Source organism: Nannobrachium achirus (assembly GCF_963921795.1).
Source record: "Nannobrachium achirus genome assembly, chromosome: 13".
NCBI lineage: Eukaryota > Metazoa > Chordata > Actinopteri > Myctophiformes > Myctophidae > Nannobrachium > Nannobrachium achirus.
Genome location: NC_137833.1, coordinates 7360327 through 7374611, shown reverse-complemented (window position 1 = coordinate 7374611; position 14285 = coordinate 7360327). Strand labels below are relative to the sequence as shown.

Genomic DNA, 14285 nt, shown 5'->3' with positions numbered 1-14285 from the left:
AATGTGCTCAAACTGACATTAACCACTGCTTGAGAGCCCATACATCCAAACAGAAAAGTCCTATCTGATTGCATTAAACAACGTTAAACTACATTAAACAATGTTAAACTCACTTTGCCACTCGATTTGCCATTCACTTTATGCATCTGCATAACCTCTATAGCACAAGTAGAGATACTATTCCTTTAGTTAAATATACTTTACTAGCCCTTACCCGTTCAAAGATATGAGCTCCGAAATGGTGTGCAGTGTGTGGGTTATGGGGTGTGCACTGTGCACACAGTATATGAGGGATGGAAAGTAACTTTAACTGGTGCTTGCATGATAATATGTAGGAGCATCAATGTAAGAAATACCCGTTTCGTTTAATGGCTATAGAGATGTACCGATCTGCATGATTTTTGGACAACATCTGTAACAGGGCCAGACAACCGCCCACCCGCCTGCACGCACACACACACACACACACACACACACACACACACACACACACACACACACACACACACACACACACACACACACACACACACACACACACACAGCTGGTTAAACATGTTGCCTCATGCTAGATGCAGAATAGATATGCCTCATGCTAGATGCAGAATAGATATAGATACACCATAAAAATGCTAATATACAGCATATGATTTGTGAAAGTGACAAACGGGCTTCACAGTTATGTCAGGTGTGTTCATATGCTAATGGTGATGCGATTTCAGATCAATTGCTCCAGCCACTGAGGAGAAACGCTGTGACAGACAGACAGACAGACAGACAGACAGACAGACAGACAGACAGACAGACAGACAGACAGACAGACAGACACTCACTCAGACAGACAGACAGACAGACATTCGCAAAATTATATGTTTGATATCTCCAAGTAACTGAGCTGTAGGCTAACCCAAAGCTGGACAAGAACTACACTGATACAGCCCTCAAACAAAACAAACAAAAAAACAAGACTGAAATGTATTTTCAGACCATGTCCCAAAATATGTGATTTTTGAAACATGGCACGCACAGAGCACACCAATATTTGTTTTGAACTGCCTTCACTGAATGTGTGTGTGCCAATCCATGCTTCATTTTATAGAAGTATCTCCTGAAGTTCTGTTGTATTCTAGATCACTTGACTAGCGTTTGTCATTCACACCGTGGCTATTGCTACACACGGATATTGAAGGGGAGCCCTTATTTTATTTATTTACATTTTTTTGCTGATCTTCACTGATCTCAGAAACGGCCCCTATGGAATCCTCAGGACTGAAATCCGTCCCCAGGACTGAGAACTTTAACCCCTGATCCCTGTAGACAACCACACTAAGTAAAGTTGAGTAAATGTACTTTGTTAGTCCCCCCCCCCCCCTCTTCAGAAATAGTGTCATATCCTGGAATAAATTCCTTACCAAAAAGTTTCTTCACCAATGTGTTGGTAAAGGTGTCAAGTAACACATCTCACAAAGACTGAAATTCAGTTTCCCTAGGAGAATCATTGACAGCTGATGAAAGTTGGAGTCCCATTAAATTACCTATACAGCATAAAACATACGAAAATAAATAAGCTTTAAGTAGCATGTGAGGAGTCAAACTAGGGGTTTCTCGTGATTCTGAATCCATTACAAGCATTTGTTTTGCACGAAAGACATTCCTTGGGCTAGAAACGGACCCACACAAATATGGTTTAGTGATGAGTCATCACTTTTCACAGTTTCGTATGAGCCGCCTTTACCCCAAGGAATGTTTTTTGTGCAAAACAAATGCTTGCAATGGATTCAGAATCATGAAATACCCCTGGTTTGACCCCTTACATGCTACTTAAAGCTTATTTATTTTGGTGTGTTTTATCCTGTATAGTTAATTTAATGGGACTCCAACTTTTCATCAGCTGTAATGGATTCTCCTAGGGAAACTGAATTTCAGTCTTTGTGGGATATGTTACTAGACACCTTTACAAACACATTGGTGAAGAAACTTTTTGGTAAGGAATTTATTCCTGGACTTTTTAAGATGTCCCCTGATTATCAGTGTACGCCAGGCTTCACCGAGCGTGGTGCGCCTGACGGACATGGACAGACAGAGTCCTGCAGAGGCATGGCACATCTGCATTGTTGGCACCCACAGATGCATGGCCCGGCCCTACCCGGCCCGGCCTGGCCCCGGCCCGCTCTGAATAAGCTGCGCTGGTGATGCTGCTCTGCTTCACACAGGAGCCAGGGACATGCTGGGCCCCTGATTCAGCCTGGGAAAAAGAGTTGTAGAGGCCCTCATTGCGTGCTATAGAGAGAGATCTCTCTTTATAGCGCTGCTGCTACTCAAAGATTTGCCATTTCAGATCATGACAAGTGACAAGCCAGTGGGCCAATTACTGTACATGAGTTATATTTCGAGTGGAAACCTTGTATGTCCAAAACCGTTTGTTTTGTATTCATCATTTCAAAAATGATTTAAACTAGTGAAAACAGCCGATCTACAAGCACACACCGCCTCGCGGTAGATCTGCTGTTTTCACTACTTTTGTCCGACGGCCTTGTATGATGAAGTAGGGCTTTGCTTTATGAAAAAATCTACAAATTTGAAACTTGCAGGTACGAGGTTTCTGCCCGACAGTGACGATTTACTTTGTTGGCCGCCCAGACCCCAAAATGGAACAAAGGCCAAATTTTATTTTTAATGTTTTTCCTAATGGCCGGCCTGGACTGGACCGGCCGGGAATGAACCGGCCGTTCGGGAGTTTTTCCCAATGGCCAGCACGTCCCTGACAGGAGCTAACAGATGCTGTTCAGCATGAGCGGCCATCAAGGCAGCAGCAGCTTCTGCATCGCTATCGGCAGTCAACCTAAGACCGGATCAAGGCGGGTTGAGGCCGCAAGGCTGCATTCTGTTATTTTCATCGCTTTGTAATCTGGGTCTGAAACAAACTTTATGTGTTTGGTGGTAATTACGTGTGTCTGTGTTTGCTTGTGTGAGTGTGTTTGTTTGTGTGTGTGTGTGTGTATACGTGTGTGTGCATGCGTGCGTGCCTGCCTGCCTGTGTTTAGGTGTGTGGATGTGTGCGTGCTTGCCGTTGCACATCGGCAGGGTATACGTGCATGATGTGTGCGTGTGTGCGCTGACGGATGGATGGAGCTAATTTAGCAGTCAGCTTCACTCCGCTGCCGCTGTGCAGCCGCGGCAGCACAGCTGATGCAACGCTCACTTGCAAAATGTGAGAGTTGAAAAGCACAGTGTCGGTGCAATCTAAATAAACTGTCCCTCACGCGTTCTCCATGCGTTTTCCAAAATGTGCCCTGACAGTTGCACCGAGCAACGGCAGCTAGCCCAGGAGAGAGAGAGAGAGAGAGAGAGAGAGAGAGAGAGAGAGAGAGAGAGAGAGAGAGAGAGAGAAAGAGACATGTTGGGAATTAAGAAGGCTACGGGTCTTCCAAATGGAACCGTCAAGACTGCGGGAAAAAGCTCAAAGTCGTCAGTTTCAGTTGTTTTAATTCACGGAGGCCTTGCTCGAGCGTCTTGGAACCTGCGAGCGAAAGCAAGCAATAAGCGCCGCTCCGTAATGGAATTACCCCTCGCATTTCTAGATTAGATTGTTCAGCGAAAAAATAAAGACAAGCATTGACCGACCGGGAGAGAGAGAGAGAGAGAGAGAGATCCGGTATCGGGTGTCGTTATGCTAACTATGCACAGACGAGGCCCGGGCACAAGCAGTCAGTTCTTCCATCTTTCATTTCTTCCACCCCGGGACGCCACTGGAGCGGGTTAATAAGCTCGCTGGAGTCCATGTCCTGGTTTTACCTCTTAGCGTTGGACACTGGCTCGTGGCACGCAGCACAGAGTGTGCTTTCTAAAAGATGTAGAATCGTATCTCCGTCCGGTGCAAACCTCATATATCCAAAACTGTTAACTTTCAGGACTGAAAAATTCAAAAGGTATAGCAGATCGACGAGCTCAAAACTTGCAGATCTGCTACCTTTGATCATTTTGTGTGATGCTGTAAGTGGGAAATGGTGCATTTATATAGTGCCTTCATCCAAGGCGCTTTACATAGATTGTGCATTACATTCACCCATTCATTACATTCACACATGCATTACATTCACCCATTCACAAACACATTCATTACATTCACCCATTCACACACACACTCATTACATTCACCCATTCACAAACACATTCATTACATTCACCCATTCACACACACACACACACATACTCATTACATTCACCCATTCACACACACATTCATTACATTCACCCATTCACACACATTCATTACATTCACCCATTCACACACACATTCACACACCGATAGTGGAGGAAACCATGCAAGGCACCAACCTGCTCATCAGGAGCAACTAGGGGTTCAGAGTCTTGCTCAAGGACTCTTCCACACTAACTCGATCTGGGGGAGCCCGGGATGGAACTGGGAACCCTTCGCGTACCCTATGTGTTCTAATGACAGTTTCTCTGCCCTTGAGCCACTGCTGCCCAATGCTGTTTTGTATGATCAAGTAGGGAATTCATTTAGGAAAATAAACTAATACACTCCATAGTCTACTAAGGTAGACTATGGAGACAAGAGGTTTCTGCCCAGTGTTCCAATTGTAGTTAAAAAGATTAAATATGGAGAATGGAGATACAAAGTTTGTATTTCGTTTTCTTCAGTGAAAAAAAGGTACATCTTTTGTAATAGTTTTAGTTGACGAAATCAACACTGCCATAAAGGTTGATCAAAACTGCAAGATTGATGTCCTTTAACAAAGCGGTTTGTCCATGTCACTGTGCTCACCTCCATGTCACTGTGTTCACCTCCCAGGTTCTGAAGAAGATCTCAGGATACATCCAGGAGCAGAACGAGAAGATCTATGCACCCAGAGGTCTGCTGCTCACCGACCCTGTGGAGAGAGGCATGAGGGTGGTATCCTTTACTACTGCTGTTTAACATAGGATAGGATAGGATAGGATAGGAAAGGATAGGATAGAAGATCTATGCACCCAGAGGTCTGCTGCTCACCGACCCTGTTGAGAGGGGCATGAGGGTGGTATCCTTGGTCACCAGACTATTCCTGGTTGTCACGTAGTCTATTCCTACTATGAGTCACTATATATAGAATAACTATAACGGAAAAAAAACATACCTTGGACGTATCGTATTTGTACAAATCTTGAAGTTGCAACCTGTGTAGAGCTACAGTATGATGTATGTTCTTTATGCCATTTTAGTTTTTATGTGTTTAGAACGGCCCAGTTTTGTGTCTGTGTGCATGTGTGCATGTGTGCATGTGCCGGTGTGCGTGCTTGCATGCACACGTGCACGCGTCTGTTCAGGAAGAAGGAGAGAGAGAGAATGTGTCCAATAGACCATCACACAGGCCTGGCTTCAGGATATGAAACAGGTTCCAACACACACACACACACACATACATACACACACACGTGCACGCACGCACGCACATAAGCACGCACCCACACAGGGCCAACATATTACCTACGCTTATTAGTCAATACACTCGCACAATATGTCCTCTGTCTGACAGTATAGAGACCGGGCTCCCAAATCCAAAATGGCAGCTTGTTAGATCATTCATGACCACTATAACTTGAGTTAACCTCAGAACAAGCATACAGTATTGTGATGTTTTCACGCAACAAGCTGGAATTGAACCCTGGCTCTCCAGCTTGGCAGGTAACAAGCAACGCCAAGAGAGAGCTAGCTCACTTGGAGGAGCAAATGTTACAGTCATGTAGGCAGGCTACATGTACTGAAGTACTGTCCAATTTTGAGATACTTTAAATTTACTTTACTTTTTTGATATTTATACTCCACTACGAGACAAATATTATACTTTTACTTCACTGCAATTATTTGAAAACTTTAGTTACTAGTTGTTACATTGTAGAATTACCGTATATTATTATTACAAAAACACCATTAAACATTATTTAAGGTCACAGCGCGTTGCGATGCGACGCGTTGTGAGCTTGTAGATCTGCTATTTTCAAAGGATTTTGAAAATGTGTACGATGTGAAACGGTACATTCAGTTTACTTTTTACTACTAATTCTGAATAACAGACTTTTACATTTGAGTATGTTTTCTACCACTGTGCTGTACTGTACAGTATGTGGGGACAGACACACTACAGCAGGCGAGTATTCCTACTGTAGGAGCCGGGTTTGCATAAATTAGAAGGCGCTGCTTGTGATTGGCTGGAGCGGAGGTCTGGAGCGCTCGGCTGTGGTCACTTGGACTGCGCGGGCGTTTATCGTGGGCTTGCCCAGGCCGTAAATATAACGATTGCATTCACCACGGCTTCGTAACTCTGGCCGCTGGCCTTCGCGCCGCTTGCAATGTCGTGGACAATAACTGTGACATCGAACCATAACTGTGACATCGAACCATAAAGTGAGCGCTCCTTCAAACAGCGTCTCCTACGTTTGGAATAATAGCCTACAGCAGAGCCCCATGCGGCCAGGGGGGATTTCCTCCTCTCAGGCCGGTGGAGGAGAAGACATCTGGCTGATCCCAGAACAGGAGACCTGGGTTACTGCCTCGACCACTGGCTACAGGGACGTGCTGGGCCCCTGATTCAGCCCAGGAAAAAGAGTTGTAGAGGCCCTCGTTGCGCGCTATAGAGAGAGATCTCTCTCTATAGCGCTGCGCTGCTGCTACTCAAAGATTTGCCATTTCAGATCATGACAAGTGACAAGCCAGTGGGCCAATTACATGAGTTATATTTTGTCGTTGTCGGGTGGAAACCTTGTATGTCCAAAACCGTTTGTTTTGTATTTATCATTTAAAAAATGATTTAAACTAGTGAAAACAGACGATCTACAAGCACACAACGCCTCACACCGCGAGGCGTTGTGTGTTTTCACTACTTTTGTGCAACGGCCTTGTATGATGAAGCAGGGCTTTGCTTTGCGAAAAAAACATTTCAAATTTGAAACTTGGAGATACGAGGTTTCTGCCCGACAGTGACGATTTACTTTGTTGGCCGCCCAGCCCCCTAAATGGAACAAAGGCCGACATTTTATTTTACATTTTTTCCTAATGGCCTATTGTCGTTGTCGGGTGGAAACCTTGTATGTCCAAAACCGTTCGTTTTGTATTTATCACCTAAACTAGTGAAAACAGCAGATCTACAAGCACACAACGCCTCGCATCGCGAGGCGTTGTGTGCTTGTAGATCGGCTGTTTTCACTAGTTGTGTGCGACGGTCTTGTATGATGAAGCAGGGCTTTGCTTTACCAAAATACGTAAACATTTGAAACTTGGAGATACGAGGTTTCTGCCCGACAGTGACGACATTTTAGTGATTATGTTGCGAGGAAAACGTTGAGATAATAGCCATTTTGGTTAGAACTGACTGAAAATAACTTTGTACTTCAAGTTTAAAATGACACTAAATATTTAAGTGTCAAAATAAATTCCAAATATTATCAAATTATCTCGCGGCACCCCTGGAGTGCCGTCACGGCACCCCAGGGTGCCCCGTCACCCACTTTGAAAACCCCTGACATAGAGATCAGTGTTAATCCTTGACTCGGTGCTCTCTCTCAGATAGAGATCAGTGTTAATCCTTGACTCAGTCTCTCTCTCAGATAGAGATCAGTGTTAATCCTTGACTCAGTCTCTCTCTCAGATAGAGATCAGTGTTAATCCTTGACTCGGTGCTCTCTCTCCGATAGAGATCAGTGTTAATCCTTGACTCAGTCTCTCTCTCTCAGATAGAGATCAGTGTTAATCCTTGACTCAGTCTCTCTCTCCGATAGAGATCAGTGTTAATCCTTGACTCAGTCTCTCTCTCAGATAGAGATCAGTGTTAATCCTTGACTCAGTCTCTGTCTCAGATAGAGATCAGTGTTAATCCTTGACTCAGTGCTCTCTCTCAGATAGAGATCAGTGTTAATCCTTGACTCGGTGCTCTCTCTCAGATAGAGATCAGTGTTAATCCTTGACTCAGTCTCTCTCTCTCAGATAGAGATCAGTGTTAATCCTTGACTCAGTCTCTCTCTCAGATAGAGATCAGCGTGTTCGAGGACCGGGGCTCGGGCACCACCACCTCCAGCAGCAGCAGTGTGTCGTCAGCGGGCAGCAGCAGCGCCCGGTGACTGGAGGGGCAGCGCCAGGGCTACGGGTACCACCACCACCACCACCACCACCCCCATCCACAGCCCCAGAGCCACCACAGGGGCAGCGCGGGCGCCGGGGGGACGGGACCCCCCGACATCCGCATGCTGAAACATGAGAGCACCAGGTTCTAAAGATCAGAGCGTCTAACAACTCTCTGACCCTGCTGGGATCCACATGACATCCTATAGGCTCTATGCACAGCAGCCATGTTGGCAAGAAACCGGGACCCTCACTTACTTCCTTCACAGGTGTTACCGATGATTCTAATGAAGGCTCCATTGTTCCATTTGGACCACCATAACTCTGAGAGTGTACAAATGGAACCAAATGGACCCGTACGGGGGATAGTGTGACCATCATACACTATCAGCACCCTGACTCTGTGTGACCAGAATGGAACAGAGCCTTAATGCACCCTGTTTCGGATGTTATCATGGTATATAATGGCTGGTTATCACGTATTATCAGCACATAGTAATGGGGCCAGAAGAGCCATGCTCTGCTGCCTGCCCACTCAGAATGCTCAGAATGCTGTCATCAGCCCATAGTCGTCAGCCCATAGACAAAGAAGGGCTTCAGTAGGATTCAAACCCAATAGGTAATGTTTTCTAGCAAACCGACGTAACAGCTCACGCTACTGGATACACAACAGAAATTAGGGTTGGGGTTTTGGTTAGGTTTATGCACAGTTTTACTGAGGTTAGGGTTAGGTTTAGGTTTAGGCATAGTTTTACTGAGGTTAGGGTTTGGGTTAGGTTTAGGCATAGTTTTACTGAGGTTAGGGTTTGGGTTGGTTTAAGAAATAGTTTTACTGAGGTTAGGGTTAGGTTTAGGCATAAGTCACATGTTGTCAAAGATAAAAACACAATAAAAAGGGGGTGTGGTCAGCCGCTGGGTCGCTCAGTGAGTTGAGTAATGTGGCTGCGATCAGTACGGTCCGGGTTCGATCAATACGGTCCGGGTTCGTCTCCCGTGGAGGGCAGATAAATATTCCAGTCAAAATGCGTCTGCCACTCTGCCATCTCAGTGGGCAGAGCATGGCCATCCTGGCCCATTACTGTGGGCTGATAACAAGTGATAAGAAGAACCCATAGGATGGGGTGATAACGGCAGAAACGGCTGCTTCATCAGCCTCCTTGCTAAGACCTGTAGAAAGTAAGGAGGAGGCCCAATGTCTTTACAATATTCGTAGCTGCCGGACATAGAGCCTATTGGCAAGGAGCTGACACGCGCACACACGCACACGCACACGCACACACACAGACACACACGTGCATACACACATTCTTGCGCACGCAAAGTGGAGCAACGCAAGCACAAGAGAACATATCGCACTGCCGGGTGGAAACCTTGTATGTCCAAAACTGTTCCTTTTTTTATTATTTTAAAAACGAGTTAAAGTAGTGAAAATAGCCAATCTACAGGCACACAACGCCTCGCAATGCGAGGCGTTGTGTGCTTGTAGATCGGCTATTTTCACTACTTTTGTGTGACACTTTGGTATGATGAAGTATAGGGCTTTAATTTACGAAAGAACATAACACATTTTAAACTTGGAGATCCGAGGTTTCTGCCGGACAGTGACGATATATACATTTCTCGGCTAGCAGCCACACATACAGTGCAGCGCCCAGCCAGGGCGTGTACGAGTGGCTGTCACTCTCCCTCCATATGCTATAATATTCATCCTAACTTATTCCCTTTCCCATTTCTTTCCCTTCACACCTATTATTATTATTATTCATTCATCCTCCATTCCTCCATCTCAGCGTCTTAATGTTTCCATCATGAGTCACACGGTCTCCGTGTTTACAGTGGATTGGACAGGCTCCGCACCTTATATTTATAGCATATCGTCGTTGTCGGTGTCCAAAACCGTTCGTTTTGTATTTATCATCTATAAAATGTACTAAACTAGTGAAAACAGCAGATCTACAGGCACACAATGCCTCGTTGTGTGCTTGTAGATCGGCTGTTTTCACTAGTTTTGTGCGACAGTCTTGTATGATGAAGCAGGGCTTTGCTTTACCAAAAGACGTACACATTTGAAACTTGGAGATACGAGGTTTCAGCCTGACAGTGACGATATTTTAGTGATCATGTTGCGAGGAAAACGTTGAGATAAAAGCCATTTTGGTTAGAACTGTCCAAATAAATTCCAAATATTATCAAATATATTTCGCGGCACCCCTGGACTTCCGGCGCGGCACCCCAGGGTGCCCCGTTACCCACTTTGAAAACCCCTGACCTACAGCACCATCAGCTCCCATTAACACCATCAGCACCATCAGCTCCCAGTACTTGCCACATGACTTGCTGCACCCAAGCCGTGCTACTCAGGTTCAGGTTCAGGTTTATTAGTCACATGCATATCCATACAGGTACAGACATACAATGAAATGCTTGTGCCAGGAGCACTCTCAGCCTTATTACACACAAAAACATCAACCCACAACAACAAGACAACAAGAAGTCACCCAAGACAACCCAAAAACAACAAAAACCATACAGTGTAACAGTGTACAGTTTAAAAACTGCGTACAGTGCACATGACTACCTACGTCTCGCATTCATCTCTTCGCGCTGTGAGCTTGTATATCTGCTATTTTTCACTGGTTAAAGCAGTCAATAATCCTAGGCCTAAATGGGTTAAACAAGCACAGGGAAACTGATTAGCAGCAAAAATGAGTTTTTTCTTCCGTTTACGGAGCGGAGTGGAGAGAGAAGGGCAGTGGAAACTGTGAAATAGAAACATGATTGATTGACGCTTCACCGCGTCACCAGAGCGTCGAATAAAGTTGGAATTCCGAGAGGGCCCCCAAATAATTGTCAAAACACTTTTGATTTGATTGATAATATTATAGAACATTAACGCTGTAACTTTCCTCTCCTATACCCCGGATTTGAACCCGCGGTTTCCTGGGCCAAATTCATGTCAGATCCTGTGTCTATATCAGGGGTCTTCAACGTTTTCATGCCAAGGACCCCTTAGTTGAGAGAGAGAGATGAAGCAGGAACCCCCACAACCTGTTCATAGATTCCATATAGTTTCATTGTTTGACAGCACGATCATCAGTGTATTTTGTCAGTTTGTGTTTTCAGATATTTAACCACTTGAACCGTCAATACTTAATAAACTTGACCTTTCACTCTGTACTTAGTCTGCTCTTTTTCCCCTCTACATCAAAGCTCTTTGACAAAAATAGCCGATCTACAAGCTCACAACGGCGTTGTGAGCTTGTAGATCGAATAGGGCACTTTATACAGACGGGTAAAAGGGCAGGGGCTCAAGCCCCCTTCGATGTCTGCGTGTGCTCGTGCCTGGTGCTGTGCATACATACAGAATCGCGGGAGAGAGGAGAGAGGAGAGAGGAGAGAACGTCTCTTTGCGCTGAATGATTGCATTCATGTCAGGTACGGTCGGGGTCGGGAACAGTCCTGAACGCTGGCAAATTGGACCCGCCCAGGGACCGCTTAGAACCACCCTGCTGCTGCTGCTGCATGGTCCCTGCATCTGGATCTAATATCAGAGAGAGAGAGAGAGAGGGAGAGAGAGAGAGAGAGAGAGAGAGAGAGAGAGGGAGCACCTCAGATCGCTCACATGCACGCCGCTGATCCACATCACAGCTGTAGGTCACAGTCCCACACACACACAGGCGAGCGCGCTACCTTAGACCACATGCGTGCTACCTTGTATCAACCACTTACTGTAGGCCAGGGGTCTTCAACTAGGGGGTCCGGGACCCCTAGGGGGTCTCTCAGAGTTACTACAGGGGGGGGGGGGGGGGACTGGGCCCCTCGTGACACACAAAGTCAAAGCACCTGATTACGTGGTGCTACTGTATATGTTCCCGTGAGGCATTCAAACCCGAGAGTACCGCTTATGGGAGACCAAGCGTCTACTACCGCTCGGTGGAGGGTAGATGGTCTTATGAGCTTCAGGAAGTAGGTATTACAGACAGTATTTCGTCGTTGTCGGGTGAAAACCCTGTATGTCCAAAATGTGACAATAGCAGATCTAAGGTCCTGGGTTTAATTCCTACTGTTTTGTGTGATGGAGCAGGGCTTTACTTTAACCCATTTAGACGGGAGGCCGATTCTACAGAATCTGAAAAACTCACGTTTCTGTCAGTGGTCCTCAAACCTTTTAGTTTTTTTTCATGTCAGCGACCCCCACAATTATATGTATTTAGCCGCAAATTGCCAAATATTTAGTTCCAGGGACCCCCCAAGAAGCAAAGCTTTTAGTTAAAAAAAGTTTGCTTTAAGAGAATAATATATATTTCAAACATTTGCACAAATCTTCAAGATTTAAAAAAAAAAAACAGCAGATCAACAAGCTTGTATAGCACGGCACAAAGGATTCTGTTAGCGTCTATGAGACTATGGAGCTCTTATAAATTCTCTTTTTGAGTTGCCAAAAGTATAAAATAATGTTCTTTTTTTTTAGCTCAAATCTAAAATGACAGCGATGCGTTCCGGTTTCCTAGCGCGGGTTAAAACACACACACACACATCCATCATGCTGCATGAGTAGTGACAGCTATGGAGGGGGGGGGGTTCCTGCATGGGCCGGGGAGCGGTCCAAGCCAGCGGGCCGGGGATCAATAACAGAATATTTCGGGTCACTCTTGCAAAACAAGATGGTGCATATTTAACCCATTGAGACCCGAGAAATACATTAAAAAAAAAAAAAAATCTTCTAAATCCTAATGCTTTTCAGAAAAAAAACGTATGTTTCTTTATCTGTGGTGCTCAAAGTTTTCAATGTCAAGGAACCCTAGAATTATATGTATTTGACCGCGGACCACCCCATCTCAAAATATTTAGTTCCAGGGACCCCCCAGAAGCAAAATATTTGAGTAAAAAAAATCTTCGCTTTAAACTAATCTATATTCAAAAATGTGCACAAATTTTGAACCAATTCTATAAATGCCTTCTAAAAGTTTTTTTTTTGGAAAAACTCACTTTTCTCAGTGGTTCTCAAACCTTTTCATGTCAAGGACACTCAAAATTACATGTATTTGGCCACAGACCCCCATCTCAAAATATGTTGTTCCAGGGACCCCCCAGAAGCAGACATTTGAGTTAGAAAAGTTTGCTTTGAAAAGTATACATTCAAAGATTTACACCGGTTTTCACGATTTTTCAAAGATAGCAGATCTACAAGCTCATAGCGCGGCACTCGGTGCCGCGCTATGAGCTTGTATATCTGCTATTTTTGAACAGCCAAAGTATAACAAGTAACGGTTAAAGTGGACACAGATGCGTTACCGATCTCAGCGGCTTAAATTTGGGAGACGGGACAAAAGCCCTATTCATAAAAATCGACATCTTCGGCCCACACGAGAGAGAGAGAGAGAGAGAGAGAGAGAGAGAGAGAGAGAGAGAGAGAGAGAGAGAGAGAGAGAGAGAGAGAAGCCTGCTACATACAGTACATTAACACTGGAGGACCCTGTCACAATTACAGATCTGCCGTTGGGTCTGGGCTCACATAGCTGAGGCTGTAAGCTGAGAGCTGTTGTTCACCGCCGCTGCTACACCTCCAGAACCCTTTGTGTGTCGCGTTCCGAATGGAAGTGTTTGGACGATCAATGCCATATGGAGTCCTTTCTCTCATTCCTTCTCACTTTAGTTCCAAAGTGCATGGGCTTTTCTTTCTTGCGTAAATATAATATAACAAAAACCTTATAATCTTGGCCATCGTCTGTTCCTCGCAGATTTCCATGTTATTATCCAGAGGTATGTCTGGTGGTCACTGCTGCTTTACTGGGAGTCTGTGCCTCTCGAGCCGTCAGGCACAGTTCTAGCGCCCTCTAGGGTCAGGCTGGAGATATGCTCCTCCTTTTAACTTCTCATATTGTCATATTGTTGAGTGGAAACCTTGTATGTCCAAAACCGTTTGTTTTGTATTTATCATTTTAAAAATGATTTAAACTAGTGAAAACAGCCGATCTACAAGCACACAACGCCTCGCGGTGCGAAGCGTTGTGTGCTTGTAGATCTGCTGTTTTAACTACTTTTGTGCGACGGCCTTGTATGATGAAGCAGGGCTTTGCTTTTGTGGGAAAAAAATGTACAAATTTGAAACTTGGGCATGCGAGGTTTCTGCCCGACAGTGATGATATGCCGCTCAGAAAGGTTACAG

The 14285-nt window shown here is 45.0% G+C and overlaps 1 protein-coding gene across 1 annotated transcript in view; it reads left to right on the top strand.

The window, feature by feature from the left end:
* Nucleotides 1-8115, top strand: part of LOC308296777 (golgin subfamily A member 7B-like) — a gene marked incomplete at both ends in the record, with an annotated part of 47180 nt that extends 39065 nt beyond the window's left edge. Inside the window, 2 exons of the mRNA XM_080740103.1 lie at nt 4817-4918; nt 8023-8115. Of these exons, the coding sequence (XP_080596229.1) occupies nt 4817-4918; nt 8023-8115 (195 nt within the window). The remainder of the gene's footprint in view (nt 1-4816; nt 4919-8022) is intronic.
* Between the last annotated feature and the right edge of the window lie 6170 nt (nt 8116-14285).